Below are 22,565 nucleotides of genomic sequence, written 5' to 3' on the forward strand. Positions count from 1 at the left end.
TCTGTTAAAGTCATTAATTGTCTTGAATGTTTAAAGAATAGCCCCAGGTCCAGAAGTCTTGAGACAGTTTGATCTACCGAAAGAGACTGAGCTAGTAAAAACAAAGAAAAGACTAATTTGCCAGTTAAAATGTGTTTCAATAATATTTAAAATATTGACTGATAACCAAACTATTATTCAGTGATACAATTACGTAAAACGTAATTAGTTCTGAAAGACATTTAAGTATAACGGATATTGAAATTTTGTTTAATGAAAAACCTATTTAAACATGAATAATTGTCTCAAAGGTATTTGTATGTTGCTTGCTAATCATTGACTCTGTCACTTTTCATGTTACAGTTGGATATGTTGCAAAAGAGTATTGTCACCCATACAACCATGATTTTGACCCTAGTAAAAAGTTAAATTTTCATTATATTTTATTTTTCCGATTGATAACCATACTTACATATCATGTGTATGTTAAACCAGATAGACAGAAATATTTAGCTTGGATTGTCTTGAAAGAATAATTAGTTTTTATTACACTGAGATCAGCAGTCATAGAGAAGTTAATGCTTTTAAACACAATACTTATATTTGTTGATTTTAAGGTCAGAATACTTACACCAAAGAGAAGGAGACATACTGCTAAGGAATTATACGACATTTTATTGTTTGGTATTCACACTGAGTCAAACTACATCAGTACATACAACTTGAGAATAATTTATTTTCACTATCAACATAACAAGACATATTTTAGTTAATATTCTGTAGAGGTTAGTAGTTGTGCTACATACACAATCACAGCACTAGTACTTTATAGAGTTTTCACGGCGCCCAACTAGACCACATTTTACATTATAGATATTGGCATTTTAGGAAATATACTCCATAGAGTAATTCTGAAAATACTTATAGAATTTTTGATCACCCAACGGTGGCACACCCTTTTGAAATTTTGGTCGCTCATCCTTGGAGCTGTCTGAAAAATAACAGAAGAAAAGGTAAAATTCTGAAAACACTTCAGAATTTTTGGCGCACAACGTGTAAGCCAACGTTAGGGACTATTTTATGATCTTTTTTTGAACAACTCAAGACACTTTGAAAAATACAGACAGTAATTTTGTTTTGTCAAGATGACAGACACAGGTAGGAAGTCATATTTTTTGAGAGGTAGCAATGACACTTCTGACTCTAGTCCTGAACGAGAACCTAGAGAAGTAGTACCAGAACAGCACATCGAGACTACTGGTATGGAGTCACAGCAGGAAATGGAGTTGGGTCATTCGCCGCCGACACCAACTGTTACCCTAGATGCACTGTTCCAGTTCATGAATAAGGAGAAATTAGAACGGGAGCGTAAAGAACAGGAGGAGAAACTAGAACGGGAGCGTAAAGAACAGGAGGAGAAACTAGAACGGGAACGGGAGAAACAAGAACGGGAGCGTAAAGAACAGGAGGAGAAACTAGAACGGGAACGGGAGAAACAAGAACGGGAGCGTATAGAACAGGAGGAGAAGTTAGAAAGGGAACAAAAGGAGCGAGAAAACGCCGAAAGACTAGACAATTTAGTGCAAGTCTTAAATAACACTTTAGGCAGGATTGCAGATGAAACAGCAGAAATCAGGCATGACTTAACTGAAACACAGCACGAGATGCAACAGAAGTTTTCCAGTGTACACACTCGTATTGAAGGTGTAGAAATATTCAGTAAACGCACTGACGATAAAGTAGTACACTTAAGCGAGCGTCTAACAGGAAGGTTAGATATGGTAGAGGCGAAAATAGGGGAAATAGAAAGAGAATCCAGACACATCGCAACATTCTCGCCCCAACTAACGACTCACCACACTAGCGAATGTAATACCGACAAGGAAGACACGCCGGTAAACAAATCGATAATGATAGAAGCCGAGCGAAATCCCGCGAATATTAGTACTGCAATTATGTCAGCAGATCCGGTACTTACACTACACCACCCTTCTAAGAAATGGTTGGATGACGTTCCAACATATTCAGGGAAAAGTAATGAAAACCCTCGAAGATTCTTAAATCAGTTTGGAGAATATTGCCACACATTTAAGTTAACAGACGCAGAAAAATTGAAATGCGTTAGCCACTGCTTGAAAAACACGGCATATTATTGGTGGGAGTTGGCTAAAGATTCGGTACACGCATACGAATCGTTTCAGAAAGCTTTCATATCCCAATTTTGGAATACTCGTATCCAAAGCAATTTGCGAATACAGTTGCATTCTGAAAAATTCGAAAATCGTAAATTTCAAAATTTAGAGGCGCATATCAGCGATATGTACGAGAGAACTCGTTATCTTGATTGCCGTATGGAAGACGAAGAGTTTATTGCCATGATAATTTCGCAATTACCACTCAATTATCAATTACAACTTAGTGGACGGCAATATAGTAATATTGTAGATTTCAAGGAACAACTGTTAACGTATGAACGACTCGTTAAGCTCGATAAAACGGTGGCACACAAAGAAACTAACGAGCGCAAGAACACGAACCAACAGACACCGTTATACAATAACTGGCGTAACCGAAATGAAGGGCAGAACAGCGGACACAAACAACCTCAAATTCACACACTGAACGTTGAAAACTGCGGAAGTAATTGGTATCACAATAGATATCGAGGTCAGCGATATGGTAACGGATTTTATAAACCACAGTACTATCGTCGTAGAAACGAGAAGCGACAAGACAGACGCGAAAATGAATCACAGTGGGAGAATAAACGTCAGGAGGGGACAGTTAATTTCAGAGAGAATTCAGGCGAAAATCGAACAACGAAAGAACGATCGGCAAATTACAATAATCATTCCGGAGGTCAGTACAGCATAAATGCACAAACGTTTGTACCGTCTGAAAAAGGGAACAGCTTTAGCACCACCATTCACGACGCGCGACAAGGAGAAAGAAATTCATATTCTATAGCGCCAAGTCACGAGCAAAGCAACACGGAATGGCCGCGCATGCAATCTAGCAGAAGCTCAGATACAAACCAAGGAGGTAATAACACATTTTTGATTTCACCGAATGCAAATAATGGATTTGCTAATTTGTCACAAGAGCAAATTAGAGGATTTAAGGACAGTGCGGTAAACTAATTAGGGATGGCGAAAACCCGCTCCGCACGTCAGTCCCTAATTGTAAGTTAGACGGGGCTAGTATAAAATTGGATCCCGACGCAAATGACAAGAATAATTGTCGAAGCATACACACCATTACGTTCAAAGAAAACGAGCGTGAATTTTTACTCAGCGAGCCCACAGAAACCGAAGTTCAAGCGAAACAAGCACTATGTCCGGAGATATCGTTAACTTTAAACGGAGTTAAAGTGCCTGTACTATTAGACAGCGGCGCAGAGATATCCTGCATCAGCGAAGACTGCGTAGCCATGATAGAGAGCACCGGAATATCATTACCGAGAATGCCAGTACCGAGTTTAAAGATTCTAGGGGTTACATCAAGGGCTAGTCCCATCATTAATCGTCAGACCTTATTGGAAGTAGAAGGTTTAGGTAGCACCAAGTACATTAATGTATTAATCGTAAAAGGATTGGCTAAACCAGTAATTTTCGGTGTAGACTTTCTAACTAGCCATAAAATAATTTTGAACTTTGCAGGTTGGATGGTAACTGCTATGGATGACACAGAAAATACGAAAACTACTGAAAATTGGGAAGTTTCGGAAAAATGCATTGCAATCATTCATAAGGAAACTTCGTGTATTAATAGTGACATAAATTTGATGGCGACCGGAGCTGATTTAATAGAAGCTGTAAAGGGAATTACCATGGTAAATGAAACCGGTAGAAATAATCTTCTTCATGTCTTAAGAAATTTTCAAAATATATTTTCCGAAAAACCTGGGTTAAACAAATTATATACAGCTAGTATTCAGGTCATACCCGGTGAACCATTCCATAAAAAGTTGTATCCCATAGTCAATGCCACCAGCAAGATAGTATTCCAGAAAGTTAAACAGTTTATCGCGGAAGTGGGTCGACCGGAGAAAATTATTTCAGATCATGCCACACAATTCATGAGTCAAGTTTGGCAAGAAGGACTCAGAAAACTGCAAATCGTACCCACCACGTCTTCGGTGAGACACCCGCAGAGTAATCCTGTGGAGAGACAAATGCGCACACTTGGTAATATGTTGCGGACATTCTGCCACGATACACAGCAGAACTGGATGAGTAAATTAACGTTCATTGAATGCATTTTGAATAATACTGTACACAGTTCTACCAGTGTTACTCCATATGAAGCGTTAACAGGAAAAAGATCATTGATAATACCGTCATCGTTACTACCGAGACATCACGATGAAGCTCTGGCCGCAGAAGATAAAGAATTAGTCGAGATACAGAAGGAAACTGAAGAGTTGGTCGCAGCCAAGTTGACATCCACGGCGGATCTTCGGAGAAAATACCAGAAAGATTCCAGCAAGATGAGTTTTAATTGTGGAGATTTAGTACTCAAGAGAACGAATCCAGTAAGCCAATTTTGGAAGTACGTTACTAAGAAGCTATTTCTACTCTTCGATGGACCATATATGATCACGAAGATTATTAGAAGTAACTGTTACGAACTGTCTGACATTAAAACGAAACAAGTAATAGGACACTATAATATAACGCAGTTGAGGAAATATTACACTCCTGTAGAATAGTATACACTGTTACACATATGTCCGTTTGAAGACATATATCGGTGACAATACTCTATGTTTGCAAGTAAGTATGTAAATAAGGTCAATAATATGAAATGTAAATTTTCTGCAAATAATTAGAATATAGATGAGATGTTTGTATGATGAGAAATGGTCCTAAGACCTATATCAGAGTATAGTTCGTTAGTCACATTTCTGAAGGGGACTATTCTATAGAGGTATTTGAGAAGCCCTCAATAGAAATGAATTTTATGTTTATTATTTTACTTCTTACCTCTATGACTTTGTCTTAGTCCTGTTATGAATTATATTTACCAGTATTGTATCTCTATGGTCAGGTCAATTTGGTTTTACTCTTTAAGTATTTTCATGTTTTATCTAAGTAATAATTTTATGAAATGTCTTTGCAAACATTTGTTAAACGGCGACGAATAGGAAATGAGCTTACACCTTTTAATATTGTTTTTGGGTCATTACTGAGGAAAGAGTATATGTGATTGGACGCTCGACTGCGCATATATTTTATTTAAAGAATTTAGTATTTCCAGTGTGATTTCGGAGAGTGTTCAATAGAGAAAGCTTTGACTGTTTGAAACAAATTGGAACTTGAGTTTCTGTTCTACTATCATGGGAGAAGGATTAAAGAGAAAGAGCTCCGTGATTTAGTCATAAATGAATGTAAGAATATCACGTAAAACATTGGTACGACGACTGAATAGCTAGAATCTACGTGAAATTGATGATTTTATAATAAATACCGGAACTACACAATGAAGAAGAGGTAGTTACCGATGTTCGAAGCTCTACTAAAGAATCGACGACGACGATAAGTTTTGACTAACAGCATAAATAGAACTGGATCAACGACGAATTAAGAAGAAAAGAAGAAAAGGACGATCAATCTTCGAGATGGAAGGAGTTCGACAGCGGTAGACGGCATCGTAGACGGTGTACCGGAGGACATCATCCTTCTAGACGACTCCAGGTGACCGACGCCAGTCCTGCTGGAGTACCAGCAGCACGAGAGGAGGTGCATCGAGACGGAGACCCAACCAGCGACATCGGAGGAGAGTGAGATCTAACCAGCAACATCGGAGGAGAGACAGGGGTTCGGAGAGGTTTTCCACAGCCTCTTGGTATTGTAACGACGCGACGAGGTTTGTTTGCCCCATCCCCGAATTAACAAGAACAGCGAGAAGTTACCTGTCCTATTTTAATGGCAAGATATCTTAAACTATGATGTTTACGATCAAGACCTAATTTGAAACTCGCAAAAACAACTTAATACTACTTAACTACGTAAAGACTTGTAGCTTGTACATACTGGACCTGGTTAACTGACATTGATCAGTAATATGTACGATATCAAAGTTAAAATCTGTTAAAGTCATTAATTGTCTTGAATGTTTAAAGAATAGCCCCAGGTCCAGAAGTCTTGAGACAGTTTGATCTACCGAAAGAGACTGAGCTAGTAAAAACAAAGAAAAGACTAATTTGCCAGTTAAAATGTGTTTCAATAATATTTAAAATATTGACTGATAACCAAACTATTATTCAGTGATACAATTACGTAAAACGTAATTAGTTCTGAAAGACATTTAAGTATAACGGATATTGAAATTTTGTTTAATGAAAAACCTATTTAAACATGAATAATTGTCTCAAAGGTATTTGTATGTTGCTTGCTAATCATTGACTCTGTCACTTTTCATGTTACAGTTGGATATGTTGCAAAAGAGTATTGTCACCCATACAACCATGATTTTGACCCTAGTAAAAAGTTAAATTTTCATTATATTTTATTTTTCCGATTGATAACCATACTTACATATCATGTGTATGTTAAACCAGATAGACAGAAATATTTAGCTTGGATTGTCTTGAAAGAATAATTAGTTTTTATTACACTGAGATCAGCAGTCATAGAGAAGTTAATGCTTTTAAACACAATACTTATATTTGTTGATTTTAAGGTCAGAATACTTACACCAAAGAGAAGGAGACATACTGCTAAGGAATTATACGACATTTTATTGTTTGGTATTCACACTGAGTCAAACTACATCAGTACATACAACTTGAGAATAATATATTTTCACTATCAACATAACAAGACATATTTTAGTTAATATTCTGTAGAGGTTAGTAGTTGTGCTACATACACAATCACAGCACTAGTACTTTATAGAGTTTTCACGGCGCCCCACTGGACCACATTTTACATTATAGATATTGGCATTTTAGGAAATATACTCCATAGAGTAATTCTGAAAATACTTATAGAATTTTTGATCACCCAACGGTGGCACACCCTTTTGAAATTTTGGTCGCTCATCCTTGGAGCTGTCTGAAAAATAACAGAAGAAGTAGTTTTTGTTTTATTCTTTCCAATTAGAATGCACATACGAATCCAAACACTTTCAATGTTTCGTTCACTCGTTTCATTCGTACGTTCGCCTGTCGAGAATGCTCACAGCTCGGGCGATGAAGATTAACGAAAAATAACGTAGATTAAGTCCTTCAGTAATGTTTTACTGCAAGTACACGAAATTAGTGCAGTCTTAAACATGACCGCACCCAGCGAAAACGAATTTCGCTACGAGCCGAAACGCCGACGAAGCGGGCCATAATTTCTAATTATGTCCGAACGAAATATAAAAAATAATTAGGTTAACTTAATAATCGGCCTGGCTCTGACCACCAACGTTAAATTATCTCTTCAATAACTTCTACATTATTTGGCGAGAAGCCACCGAACGCAACCTACTTGTGCAGCGATCGGCAGACGACTGGTGGAGTCTTGCCACCTTCTCCTCCACGCAGGGAGGATAAGTCACATGACCTCACCGACCAATCACACGCATGCTTCATTCACTCTACAAATCACAAGCCAATCACAGAACAAATTATAATACATGAAAAAACCCTGTACACACAGAACTCTGGGCCTCCCCTGATCTGTCTCTTTTCAATTTCACATCAAAATCGGGGACTCCCATTCTCGTTCTCTCTCCCACACCGTGAGACAGCAGTTATCACTCAGTTCCCACGCAGTGGGGGAATTACCATCTTTATCTCGGTTGGCGGGGAAGCACTGTTTCTTTCTCACTTACACTTACAGGCCTCTTATGCCTCTCTCTCTAACCATCACACCAGACACAGTCCCTTGTCCTAGAATTATGCAACACGTTAATGAATAGTACAAACAGCAATTATAATACAAATTACTTGACAAAATTCAACTTATTGAGAAAAACCTGAAAAAGTAGGCCAAAATAGGCAAAAATCTAGTACAGCGACTTATTTGTGAATAATTACATAAAAAATTAGTAATGATTGAAAACGTCTTTTAAAATACAAGATACATTATTAAAACACATAGCAAGTTCAAATAACATCAAAACGTCTGATTATACTGTTTCATAAACTATACATCACTCAAAAAACATTGACTTATTACTGCTTACATATACAAAAAAAGAAGTTTAAAAGAAATTATTTAGCTAGGAGGGCGGGGTCTTGCAACGTTACAACCTATCCTGTAGACGACAGGAATTTCACATTCCAAAACAACCACCATGTTCGTAAATTAACCATCTTTCATTTCTAACTTACAAAACTTATTAATGTCATATTACACTCATGTTCTGCTTAATGAGTTCTAGACAACAAAACCTCAAAATGCCATGCAAAACATTACACAGCGTATATAGATCCACTTAATAATGAATTATTTAAAAAAAAAAAAACCACTTAAAGCTTGACTACACGTGATGTACTGCTTCCTGTCTTATCCTGCTCATGAGCTACAGGTCTGTACAAAATCGGAAATAGTGGCAACTAACAACAGTACATGATATAATTTGTATACATATTCTGTTAATTTGTATAAGATTATCCATGGCATGGCATGTGTAGTAATGGAATTGCATTTTAGAAGATTTTGTGCTTACCCAATGACAGCGACCATTCACACAATAATGGAAAATACGTTTCAAGTACTCTAAGATTATACAAATCTTGAAAATTCCAATGAAGTAGAAATGCGATAGATGGTGTTTGGCATACCGTGGGTTTGCGCAGTGCGCAAATGGCCATAGGGTCATTTCATTTCGCATTCGAAGCCATTTTCATTATCATATCATTGATCAAATATCTGTACGTAAATTAAAACCAGTGCCTTAGCCGGGAGACGAACGCAGTAACCCTCGCACCGTAAGCCGGTGCACATCACACTCAGTGATGCCAACTGCTTATAGGGTGTTCCTCCTAGGACCAAATTCAAATCCCCCTAGATAACGATTAATAAACCCCTAGTTTTCATTGTACACCCTGTTTTAAAGCTAAAATTATTCTCTCTGGAACCTCGTTTTTCACATTCAATATAGACAAATGCGTGTTAAAATTTCCCTATTTTTCTGCCCAAACAGAGCATAATAATTTTGAAAAATAACATTATATATATGTACAAATTTAAACTCGGTTTAAAGAATTCAGATTTACTAACGTTAATGTTCCGGATCGGTCTCCCAACATTTCCTATATTCTTGCTGATATTATATATATATATATATATTTTCTTTTGGCATCCTGGAAAATATTTGAACACGAATAATTAATTATTATATGTGTTTTATTTGTATTCATTGACACCACAGAAAAACATAAACAACTTACTTTGCAATGCAATAAAACTCGCAAGTCGTTATAAACTAACGAACACAACCTCAACGTATAGGTGGGTCGCAAAGTATCAACCTGCTACTTTGTAACTGATACACGCCTAAATAAGGTATTGCAAACGAGTACACTGTTCAAGTATCAAGTACGTTAGTATCAGTATAGAATTCACCTGGAACAACACCACGGCCAATGTGCGCGTGCGCAGAACCCGATCGCAGATGACGGTCACTTGGGCGGAGCTTGTGAAAGGGGAGGGAGCGGCACGACGAATAAGGGATAAAGAAGGGAAAGAATGTAGGGGAGCAAGCGCAGGGGAAGGCGTTGAAGGAGAGGCACAGAGCGAAATTGTTACGAGTCGTTTTGTTTATTGTCCCACATCAAAATACGCTCAGTGCGCAGTGCGTGCACCGACTCCTTCAATAACAAAACTAATATTTTTATATTAAATGTACATTAATACAAGATATAATATTTATATTTGTGCAGCTAACAGCTATGAAAATGCAAATAAATTCTCAGTTGACACTAATAACAGATGTAATCAACATATAGACTTTCTTTTTTCGAAAACAATTAGTAACTAGTGTTTTCATACATTAAGAGATTACGATTTTATCAAAAATTAAAAATAAAAAAAACAGATAGGTACATTAGTGAGCATACTATCTCAATAGACATTTGAGTTAGGTACATCAGGCAGATAGCAGTGACAATATCGATAAAAAAACAAACACTTTGCAAGTTCAGTCTCATGACGCCAACCGCCGGTGCTCCAGGGGCGAATATTCTACGTAAGCATTGTAAGCAGTGCTTACAGTGACAAGGTCGGGGGATTTGGTAATATTTATAACGTACGTTTAGTGGGCGCCACCGTGTCTAGGGGGCACGGACCCGGCGAGAAGACTCTGTCTCAGGCGTGACGTAGCCCGAGTGGCGGCGTGACTCGTTTCCCCCTTCAGCAATTACCCTATTCACTGACCTGGCCCGCTCTCAGCGTCGAGCACGCTGCTTATAATAGCCACGCAGTGGGATCTCAGGGCGCCCCACACGTCGACAAACAACACTCGAAGCACGCAAACACAATGGCTCTATGAATACGCCTCGCGGCACGACAGACACAGCAGTGGTCCAACCACCTCGATTGACGCACAAAGGCGAAGTCCTCGGAGAGCCGGAACGGAGCGTCTTTCTTCAGGTAGCGACGGGAAGCGACTGCGCGAGCAATGGCCGCAGAGGAACGTACGGGGGGGGGGGGGGGGGGGGGGGGGGCATTTGGCGCCAAGCGCCCTGAACAGTTACCCTGTCTCCCGTAGTGCCGCAGACGTGGTTAGTGAATGAAATGCATAAAAATTACAATAAATTTTAATATAAAAACATATGGCACTTGGGGAACAAAACAAAAGATTTGCACAGTACTATCTCTTGGGGAGCGAAGCACTGATTCTACAGCGCCCTCTTGCGACGGCGCGCTATTTAAAAACACGTCAGCCGGGAGGATTAACAGGAGGGGAGGGAGGTGGTGGCACATCGGGCTCAGATGGGCGCAGCCCTGGACGACGTCAACAGTTTGAAAATGTCCTACATGTGTAGTAATGCATTCTGAAGTGGCACCTATCAATGATAAACGCTTGAATAGCTGTCTCCCCCTCCCACAAATATATTGGCTGGCAGGTCTCACCCTCTTCACCTTCTTTATCTTATCTCTCACGCACACTTGAAGCACCTAATACGTCGCGCCCCTCAAATTTTTCAATTGGAAATTGCTGCCTTCCTTCTGTACTGCATTTATTAATTTCTTCTCTCTTTTTAAGAATCGTGAAGAGAGTAGACTTCGGAATGCCATATTGCTGTGCTATCTTCGTCTTGGAAATTGTCTCCCTATCCACTTGCTGGATAATCTCATAATTTTTTATTAGCGACAAACTGGCTCGCTTCATACTCATTTTCACAAATCCACGAGTCTGTGTAAATTCAAAAACGAGTCACAATCGTCAAACGGGACCGGGACGGCAATAGACGCGCGCGTAGATGCTATCAGGTGATGCGCGCAGTTTACCGGTAGTTTATTGGCTAGCGTGGACAGTCTAGAGGGGTGGTATCTATTTTTAGCCGTATTTTGTATGCCTGCCTGCTTACTGTACAGTGCTCGCCAAGTTAAATGTGAACACACAGCACCCAACAAAGTGTAACACACTTGTTTTTCAGCCGATTTTACTCAAATTTTCGACTTTCTCTGCTCAAATTTTTCAAGGTTTCTCAAAAAAAAGGTCGCATAAACGGAATGGACGCATCAGAGGGGGTCGCATCGGTGGGATTCTACTGTATTTTGTTCCAGACAAAAGTGGACAATTCAAAACGAACTGGTATTGCAGGAGGATTGAAATTTAAACAAAACGAAGTGGATGCAATGATCGTGGTTATAATTGGACGTGATTCAGAAGTAGTTAATGGACTGGGAGTGTCCGAAACATGGGCACCTGAAGTAGAAGTATGTAGCTGTAGTGACGTGGTTGAAGAGCCAGTCACGAATGGCACACTGTTAAATGAACCAAAAGTTACACAGTCAAATACACAGGATCACAATACCTACCACAGAAAATACTCCATCACCATCAATATGTTATAATGGAAAGATGCCAAAACGAAAAGTTAAACAAGGTAATCATATAGCATAACCACATAATTTAACATTTATTTTGTGTCCAAACTTCTATCAGATTATTAAAGAGTACCTATTAATAGTTGTATGTCTAATTCCCATATAAAACATGATAGGCCTAGTCTAGGATGTACAAATGCACTACAACAAAAACATATATTTTGACAGATTTTGTAATACAAGTGTACAGTTGTAGGCTGTTCCATAGGAAATTATTACGAAACATAACATTTCATGCTTTTATGTCTTATTTTTAGAAACTTATATATATAATTTCGACAAATAACAATTTTTTATTACAATAAGATCTGCTGAATATCAACATAATGTAACAAATATAGTTATTTTCAACAAGAAAAAGTGTAAGTTAAAAACTTTATCGAATATTCTCAGGTAACTGAATTCCATTGTGTGAAGATGCTACTGAAATTGCCGCACTCAAGAAACGTAAACTATATTTGCAAATCGAATACCTTGAGCTTCTCAATGAAAAAACCAGATTAGAGTTAGAAAATCTGAAAAGTGGACACATTCAATACATTGTTAACAATGCAGGACAATCATCACTAATGTTAGTAGTAGATGATGATTTTAGTGCAGTCAATGAATAATGTAAGTAATGTATTGTGGTATTTGAGATAATTATGGGATGGAGCAATATGAATGTTAGATTTCTCTTTTATTAAGGTAATAAATACACTTTCAAGTAAAAAATTGTGTGTCTGTTTAGGTATGCCTAGCTCTTCTGTGCTCAAAAAAATTCATTATTTCCAGTTGTGCATGCACCATATCATTTTCTATGTATCCTTCCTCATCTCCATGTTCAGCCTCAGGCTCCACTTCTTCTTCATGGTGTAATTCACGATGCAAGTCATCAGGGTTTCAAGATGTATTGCACAAAGTGGCACAGCATTTTATGACATTTGCTGCAAACATCTGGATTCAACCGTAGATAGTTTAAACAGGGGAATTTTTCTTTCATTATGGCAAGGGCATTTTCAATAATTCTTCTAGTACTCTTATGCCTTCTGTTGAACTCTGCCTGTACGTCATCAAATGCATTTCCACGATAAGGGGGAATCAACCAGTTTTTCAATGGATATGCAATGTCACCCAGTATGATTGCTTGAGGAAACGGTCTCCATCCATTTTCCATTCTAGTAGCCAATGTGCTGTTTCTTAAGACACGGGCATCATGTACACTGCCATACCAATTTTTGCTTACATAGTAAAATGTGTAATCTGGTCCACACACAAACATGCAATTAATAGAATGTTTCCCATGCCTGTCAACAAAATCTGCTTCATTTTTCATTGGTGCATCAATGCATATCAATGTTCCATCTACTATTCCTAAAATGTTGGGAAAGCCAGCAACAGCATAAAAATCTTGTGCTACTCGAACCATATTCATCGGCCAATTTACTTTTTGCCTGAATATCTTACGCCTGCATTGAATTATATAACAACTTTCTTCATCTGAATCACTGGAACTGCTGCTAAACATTATTTAAAGTTTACCCATTCTGAAAGACTTGTAGCCAATTAACTAATTTTAAAAGTTAATTTTACAAATTTGTAAAGCTGTGTCTATATTGTGAGACAAAACACTCGTGAATCATCATAAAATCACTTGTAAACTGTTTGAATTTCCCTTGTAACATTTTACTTTACAATTTTCATTGTGAAACAAAAATTTAGATGCTACAACAAAACCTTACAATTTACAATGCTTGTAAAGTTTTAGTTTACAAGTTTCTTTGTGAAACCATAATTTAGATGCTACAAGGAAATTTTACAATTTACAAGACTTGTATACATTGCTGAACGGGCCCCAGGAGTTTAAAAAAGAGTGAGCGAAAGGCAATAACAATGAACGCGGGTGGTTTGTTGAGATGCATGGCGGGAGGAACAAGGAAAGGCGGAGGGTGGCTCGTTGAATGATGGACGTCGAGGGGCGGGAGAGACTTTTTTTTTTGCTCGTAAGGAATTCGTGGGGGAAGGGAAGTTTGAGGGTGTAATGTTGAATGATGGACGTCAAGGGGTGGGAGAGACCTTTTTTTTTTTTGCTCGTAAGGTTTGCGAGGGGGGAAGGGAAGTTTGTTTTACAGTTACCGGGGTAGTGTTTATGAGGAAAATAACAAGTTATACAGCTGAGTTAAAACAGAAAGGTGTGAAGTATGCCGAATGAAAAGGAAAAAAAAATGTGACTGCGAGAAAATAAGATACGGCAGCAACCAATGTCTAGTACTGACTGGTTAAGCCGAACATAACTCCAGAAGGCGCCGAAATATAAGCGAGCATTTCGCAGGATGAAACAAGGATAATATCCAGAAATAGAAGCGGCCGTGACCGTGAGTGACAGGCAAAGAGACACCTTGTGGGTCCCCTTGTGGGTCTCCGCCGCGGGACTTCGCCGCCGCTGACGCACTTCCCCTTCGCCGAGGATCCGCTTGACTCCTTGCTCGCAACTTCGCTCGGGACTCTGCCGCGCCCGCGACTCTATCGCCCGGAAACTCGGCCGCGGAAGAACTCCCGACTGAACACTCCAAACTCCACTGACTCCCTCCCGGCCGGCGTCCTCGGGCATATATATAGGCCCCGGCGAAATTCCAGAACTCACGAGAACAGCCGGGGCCAGTCACGTTATAGCGAGCCGTCCCGACGGCAGAAATCTCTCGAAAACACGTGCCGGCGGCTCGCGCAACTCGCAGCTGTCAGGTTTCGGATGTCAAACTAAGAGTACCGCGTGGAGGGAGAGAAGGACTGGAGGGAGATAAAGCGGCGACCCAGGTGCGCACAGCACATCTCATGTTACGGCGGCATGTGATGCAGCCCAGCTAGCTCTACACCTGCGCGTGACATGGCTTTGCTCACGTTCGTAACATTAATAAAACAAAAAGTTTTTGCAAGATGATGTTTATTCACCTGTGTCTATACTGATGGGTCTTTAACTGCATGCTTACAGCTATCGCACCACACAATTAGTCTGTAATAATACATAATAACTCAAACAAAACCAATCCAGTTCATATATTTCATTTACCTGTTTATTTTTCTGCTGTTGAAGCAATAGGTACTCGTGTTCGGTCATCATTTCGGCTGTGGGTTTTTAGACGTTGAAGCAGCCATCACAGGCCAGCATTGATGTTCCTTGAACACTGTCAAGCTTTTATTAGGAATAACTGTGGTGGGAACAAGTTCGGAACACAATAGAACCAGTCGCAGAGTTCGACATATTCCAATGAAGCAGTTCACAGTGGTCTAGGTAGATCGAGAAACTTGTCCTGTCCACAATTGGAATGATTCTAGCTGACAGCAAGGTCACTACAGCCGGAACAGAGTTGGCGGGGGTGGGTGGGTGGATGGGGGGAGACAGACGGAGCAGTTACAGACTGCAGTGGAAGGGGAAACGGGATTCTGGCCACTATTTGAATGGTTCTGGCTGACAGCATGGTCACTACAGCCGGAACAGAGTTGGCTGGGGTGGGTGGGTGGATGAGGGAGACAGACGGAGCAGCTACAGACCGCAGTGGAAGGGGAAACAGGATTCTGGCCTTGGGGAGAGAGTAATTTACAGGATTCCATACTGCTTGAAAACCTATGTGAGGTCAGTTACACTGTATATGCCATGTTCATGTAGTAGAGTTGTACAATTTTTTTTTCTTTCTTATAAAATTAAAATATTATAATACTTAAAATTTCATAAGCATGAAACCAAAATAAAAAAAAAATATTCATTAATGATCACTTCATTCCTTAAATTAGTTTTAGGGATTAAGAAAAATTACTAGTTTCTTTGGAATATATTTAAATAAAAAAAAAAAACCTTTCATTCAAAATTGAACTTTGTTTGGGTCAGTATGATATCTAAAATTTAAATTTGTAATTACTTCTTATTAGTACCAGTAACTAATGTGAGAAATTTCATTTGGCACTTAATATATTTAAGCTGAATATCTGATTTTAATTACACCTTTCAAAAGAATTTCTTGTCAAATTCAAAAATTAATGGTCAGATTTTTGTGGTTTCGATAATGATACTGAATATTTGCATAACTCAGATTATATGTTTTATTGTGATATTCCAACAGTTGTATGGAATAAGTGTTGATCGACACTCAGTCAAGCAAGGCTGAGTGAAATACCTTCATGATGCACTACATTGCAAGCTGTATGTACTAAATTCGTAGCAAGCATGTCTCTCTGATCAACATGGTTCGTTTGTTGCTATCCAAGCTAACTCCCCCAATTCAAATGAAATGCTCTAAGCAACAATTAAAATTATTTTAATACATAAAATGAATTACCACTCGAAACTTAGTACCGGTTCGCTTCACAATGCAGAGCTAAGCAAGGCGAGACTGGGGAAAAACATTGCAGATAGCAGCTCAAGTTTGATATGGTAGAATCACGTGATTCAGATAGTGGATGAACAATTATTTAATTGTGTTAAAAAACCATGCGCATGTTCTCAAGGACTAGAGGATGTGGACTCTTCACAGGGGCTGCTATATAAACACATGAGAAGGCGAGAAGGTCACATCAGTTTACCAAGAAGGCAGCAGATATCCACACACAGGTAATAAACTGTATACTTACTACAGCATTCTCCAGTTACTAGACTACAATAACTACTTCAAAATTCTTGTTGCACTAAAAAAAATGATGCTACTGCAAATTTATTATAAGCTTAAGGAAACCGTCTCAATTTCAGAAAAAAATCCATTTTTAAAATGAGCACATTTCTAAAAAATGACTATGTTAGAGAACTAAATACTTTTTAGGTATTTTTTCTGAGACTTAGAAAAACTACTGTTATTACAGTTAGGCTAAAAATATCCATCCATCACTTAATTCTGTCAATATCATAAACATCACTTAATAGAGTAGTTTCTTTTGGGTTAAAATAATATGCTTTTTAAAAAATGGAGAAATGTTAACAAAAGAATACATGCTTTACACCCTTTAACATCTTGTAAACACAAAAAAAGATTGTTTACTGCACTCAGTGAAGCATTTTGCATGGCTCTTACAAAAAAAAAATTGATATTTTATTGCGATATGCTTTTGTTTTGGCACATAAGATGTATGAAATAAAATCAACCCACAAGAGAGTCCACATTGAATGTACATAATAAATGAAACTGTACTATTACTACGTGGACTCCAACAATTCAAATGGTTTCTTTTCTCCATCTATGACTGTACACTATTTAATTTGTGTTGAAGCCAAAGTAAAATATAATTAATCTTCCTAATAGTCTTCTTTAAACATTAAAGTATTTGGCAAACAGTAAAACTGTTAAATAACGTTGCCTGTGTCTGGAGTGGGTCATGACCAAGGATTGGATAGTAAAAGAGGGTGTCCACACAAATCTGTAATAAAATTTCCTTGACTTTTTCATCACCACAATTACAATTTCCTTAAATAATGTGTTAATAATAATAATATACCTATTTTGCAAATATCTCAACGTAATAAAGAATATCCAGCCACCACCAACCCTATATATGTACTAGTTCAAACATAACCTTGTATACACCTATCCATCACTTAGCACGTATTCAGATTGCGCGAATTCATTTAGCACGATGTTAATTTTACTGCCCCAGTCTTGAATAGCACATCTGTAAATTTCAATTAGCGCGAAATCTCCGCTGCCAAAAAAAAGTAGGGCACGATGCCACAAAGTCTGTTTCAGCTGCTGTAAACAACAGATGTGCCGTAATGTTACAGCATTGTTCATTAATCAAAACAAAGCAGATAGAAAGTTCATCAAGCTAAATGCTAACATTTTTGCTACATTGAGGCAGTGTAGGTAAATCAGGTTAAGTACATAAATACTGCCGTAAACATTATACAATGCTATAACATTGGATCTTTCAGTTTCACAAGGATATGAGGAATGAACAAAAACAAGGCGTGATTCCGTCTGAATATAATTACTCCACATATATTTAAGGAAACTTATAACAAATATTAAAAGGCGTTAAACACAATTTCAATAACATAATTAAAAGAGCTCTCAGATATATTAAAATACGGGCCGGCTGTAAATTAGATTATAAAAAGTCTCATTACAAATAAATAAAACAATAAAAAAAATAAACTATCCCAGTGTCAGTTCTTAAAGTCCAGAATGAAAGTTTTATATAATTCTTATTTATTCGAACGTAGTAATTTAAAGATTGTTCAATAAAGGTTCATAAATACTGTAGCACCGGAGGTTGGTGGTTTGCTGCCCGGAGTTCAGCAGTCAACATGGTGCCAGGACGCCTGTTTGTTGAAGAGGAAGAGTGTTAAAATGATAAGTCTACAACCGGCGCTTGGACCCTGTCTGAGAACAGTCCGAATCAAACATGATCAGAACTTGTACACAGACAGTTAGCAAACTGTGCAGAATATTTCCGCAAAAGATAAGGGGAGGTCAGGGAATAAAGCTGATAGTAACACACCAGACAGGGAAGTTGCCGTCTAGCTTCTGAAGTGGAGCAAATCCGGATCTGAAGATCGCGGATACGTGGCAGGCGCAGACGTTTCCATCATTTCAAATAAAATTTTATTTTATAAAAATCGTACCCCTACTTTTCAACTTGATTTTAGTATAAAATGTGAGACGATTATGCAATAAAACACGATAAGCACTTTAATTTTTTAAAAATTATAATATAATTATTTGGACAGTAAAATAGGTTTCACTTTAGTAAAAAAAGGTTTGGAAAGGTACGCGACGTGAGTTGAAGGTCACGCCTGGGCGGGCAAGTCAGCCTGCCGACTGACGATTAACCACGTATCTCCCGTTACACTGTGTCGTATTTGTCATATGTCATACAAAGTGAGATGAGAGGCATATAAAGATTAATAGTGTAACATATTTGTCGCTGAGTGTTATTCTACACATTTATATTATGTAAAGTATATTTCCCTACACAATTTTGGAACACATTAAATAAATTAGCCTTGCTATTTATGGAAACTAATGCTTCCGAAAACGTGATTTTGTATAACAGGAGCATTTTAAGGAACGAATTAGTTGTGCTAAGTGAGGGATAATTGTATGCCATTTCTTAGCATGTATAATCAAACACTACAAACCCCCCACCCCCTCAAAAAAAAACTACCAGACTCTGGGTGATGGCAGACAGAAGCATGACATTTACCTCTCTCAAATCACCATCACTGAGGACATCCTGTACGAGGATGTTTTGCGATGTCTTACAGGCCACACCATGAAGCTGCTCGCAGTCGTGTTGATGGCCGTGCTCGTGCTGCACAGCGCGCATGGCTACGAGGAGAAGGCCAGCTCTCCGCCGCCGAAGCCATCCGGTAATCCCCCGACCGGGACACCACCCGGCTCCCCCCCATCGGGGACACCATCCGGCCCCCCACCCACAGGGAAGCCCATGAAGTCCTTCATCCCGGACGACCGCGTGAGCAGCCTGGCGTCGCGCCTGCAGCAAGTGCTGCTGTCCGAGAAGGACGTGCAGGAGAGGTTCAAGCTGTGTGTGCACGTCTGCGGCAGTTGGTGATTTGAAAATGTCAAACAAATAAATGGAGCAAGCAAGAGTTGGACTTGCATACAGTATGTTCTGTACCAAATTATTTTGCTAACCTAACCTAACCTAACCTAACCTAACCTAACCTAACCTAACCTAACCTAACGAAACATAACATAACCTATCCTGTAGACGACAGGAATTTCACATTCCAAAACAACCACCATGTTCGTAAATTAACCATCTTTCATTTCTAACTTAAAGACTTATTTATGTCATATTACACTCATTTTCTGCTTAATGAGTTCTAGACAACAAAACTTCAAAATGCCATGGAAAACTTTACACCGCGTATATGGACCCACTTAATAATGAATGATTTAAAAAAAAAAAAAAAAAAACACTTAAAGCTTGACTACACGTGATGTACTGCTTCCTGTCTTATCCTGCTCATGAGCTACAGGTCTGTACAAAATCGGAAATAGTGGCAACTAACAACAGTACATGATATAATTTGTACACATATTCTGTTAGTTTGTTTAAGATTATCCATGGCATGGCATGTGTAGTAATAGAATTGTATTTTAGAAGATTTTGTTGTTACCCAATGACAGACTATTCACACAATAATGGAAACTACGTTTTAATAATGTACTCTAGATTATACCAATCTTGAAAATTCCAATGAAGTATAAATGCGATAGATGGGGATTGGCATACTGTGGGTTTAGGCAGTGCGCCAATGGCCATAGGGTCATTTCATTTTGCATTCAAAGCCTTTTTCATTATCATATCATCAATCAAATATCCGTACCTAAATTAAAACCAGTGCGCTAGCCGGGACTCGAACCCAGCAACCCTTGCACCGAAAGCCGGTGCGCATCAGACTCCGTGATGCCAACTGCTTACAGGATGTTCCTCCTAGGACCAAATTTAAATCCCCCTAGATATCGATTAATAAAACCCTAGTTTTCATTGTACACCCTGTTTGAGAGCTAAAATGATTCTCTCTGGAACATCGTTTTACACATTCAATTTAGATTAATGCGTGTTTAAATATCCCTATTTTTCTGTCCAAACAGAGCATAAATTTTTTTAAAAAGTAACATTCAGTATCTAAAACTATAATTATGTACAAATTTAATTTCGGTTTAAAGAATACATGTTCACCAACCTTAAAGTTCCGGATGGGTCTCCCACTATTTCCTATATTCGTGCTATTTTATATATTTTCTTTTGGAATTCTGGAAAATATTTGAATACGAATAATTAATTATTATATGTGTATGAATTATATTTTTTTTCTTGACACCACAGAAAAACATAAACAACTTACTTCGCAATGCAATAAAATTCGCGTTATAAATTAACAAACATAACCTCAACGTGATAACTGAGAACATAGATAAAGGTGTAAACGTAGAACAGTAAAAGTAAAAACATATTTCTCTTGATCTACAAGTTGTTGGTCGTAGTACGAGATTCAACCACCAGCGCCCCTTGTGTTGCTGTTGTTTTTTCACTTTTAAAAAAAAAAGATTTACACTTTCACGACCTCAAAAAATTTCTAAAATAACGTACCCACTAAATTCCCTTTTCAAAATAATCCTTTACATATTGGTTCTTCCCCTTAATTTTGGGGAAAAACACCCAAGTTGGCATTCTTGATCAGACTACCCAAAGGAGGTTGGCAGCAGTTTTAAGACTTCTTTTATTGTAATGAGGCTTCATCAGTTGCACCAATCTCTACAACTTTAAAACATTGGTCTTATGTTTTCCAAGAAATTTAACTAATTTTATTTATTTACCGATACAATCATAACATTATAGAAATCAATAAATAATGTATACAAAAACTTATAATTCAAAAACCACATAAGAGTATTTTTTTAGTATACACAACCAAATTTTTTTTAAAATTTGTTTTCACATGACTTTAGTTGGAGTCACAATGCCTGGACTTGCACGACACGACAAACCCAACAAAACGTCGTACAGCGTTTCAGCACGACAGCTTTAATAGCGCACGCACACAATACTACGACATTAACACTACGATTGCTGATTTGGCTGTCGGTAATTCATTCCAAGCCAAATACTTCCATAAAATGCAGTATGGAATGCACTAAAAACATCGTGTAAGCGAAAAAAAAAATGCTATCTCACCTCATGTCTTTTCTTTTTTTGGTAGTTTTTCAGTCCTTCAACCAATGAAATACAGAATACCACGAGTCTGAAATTTATTAATGAAAAGTTCTTTGCTAAACTCGTCCATTCTTAAATTAAATATCCACCAATCTACAATAAGAACATTGACCATAAACACGATGATATCCGTTGGCGCTGGCACACAGGGAGCCAAACTATTGCCCCAGCCAAGTGCCTGCACACAGGCACACAAGCAGCTGTTCTAACAAGCTGAGAAGAGCTCAACTGCAGCTCTTCTCGTAGCTCCAGAATTCTCTCCACTGCTTCCGCTGCCGGTGGTATCTACAGCAACACAATCTTTGAGATTTGACGCCGTCCCCGCTACCTCCTATGATTTTTACGTGATTTTGCTTGGGTTCGAGATCTCAGGGAGGGTTCGGCCTTGTGGCTAGAGGTAAGGGTTAATGCAGTAGGGCCCCCCGAGCTGTTATGGCCACTCGGGACGCCTGAAGAATAACACAAAGTTTCTGGAAGATATTTGGTGAATTTATTACGGCACAGCCCTATACAGGATGCTGCCCGTTCTGGCCGTAACGGTTTTCTCGACGTGACTAGTCACACGCGCAGCTCACTTCCTCAGTGGCGGCTCACTACTTTAATGCGCGTGAGGGGTGGACTTGTACACGGAATGCGAGTTACAAAATTACACTCTGACATGACGAACGATATCTTGACGAACAATACACTTCACTATTACCTAACACTTAATAAACTGGGCTAGTGGCACGTATGGCCCGTGTCTCCGGCGACTCTACGTGATACCTAGATGTGTCCCAGGGACTGATTCGTTAGTACGTTCGGTGGCACGTGTCGCCTGCTGTCTGC

At 38.6% G+C, this 22,565-nt stretch overlaps 1 protein-coding gene and 1 long non-coding RNA gene across 5 annotated transcripts; one reads left to right on the forward strand and one right to left on the reverse strand.

Moving 5' to 3' along the window:
• Positions 1-5,129: 5,129 nt before the first annotated feature.
• On the forward strand, positions 5,130-19,621 carry LOC134538165 (basic salivary proline-rich protein 1-like). Of its 2 annotated transcripts, XM_063379227.1 has the most exons (3): positions 5,130-5,847; positions 16,538-16,614; positions 19,258-19,621. In XM_063379227.1, the coding sequence occupies exon 3, from the start codon at positions 19,266-19,268 to the stop codon at positions 19,563-19,565; it is 300 nt and encodes a 99-aa protein (XP_063235297.1). In that variant the 5' UTR covers positions 5,130-5,847; positions 16,538-16,614; positions 19,258-19,265; the 3' UTR covers positions 19,566-19,621. The 2 variants fall into 2 exon arrangements, with proteins under 2 accessions (XP_063235297.1, XP_063235296.1); XM_063379226.1 differs by lacking the exon at positions 5,130-5,847 and having other exon boundaries at positions 16,053-16,614.
• LOC134538166 (uncharacterized) lies at positions 6,380-21,236 on the reverse strand. Of its 3 annotated transcripts, XR_010076103.1 has the most exons (5): positions 20,869-21,236; positions 20,707-20,776; positions 19,197-19,502; positions 15,079-15,193; positions 6,380-7,037 (listed from the first exon to the last, which is right to left on the reverse strand). It is a non-coding gene; the product is annotated as an uncharacterized LOC134538166 (long non-coding RNA). The 3 variants fall into 3 exon arrangements; XR_010076101.1 differs by having other exon boundaries at positions 19,197-19,499; positions 20,707-21,236; XR_010076102.1 differs by lacking the exon at positions 6,380-7,037 and having other exon boundaries at positions 13,823-15,193; positions 20,707-21,236.
• Between the last annotated feature and the right edge of the window lie 1,329 nt (positions 21,237-22,565).

The sequence above is a fragment of the Bacillus rossius genome, chromosome 13 (genome assembly GCF_032445375.1).
Source record: "Bacillus rossius redtenbacheri isolate Brsri chromosome 13, Brsri_v3, whole genome shotgun sequence".
Lineage (NCBI taxonomy): Eukaryota > Metazoa > Arthropoda > Insecta > Phasmatodea > Bacillidae > Bacillus > Bacillus rossius.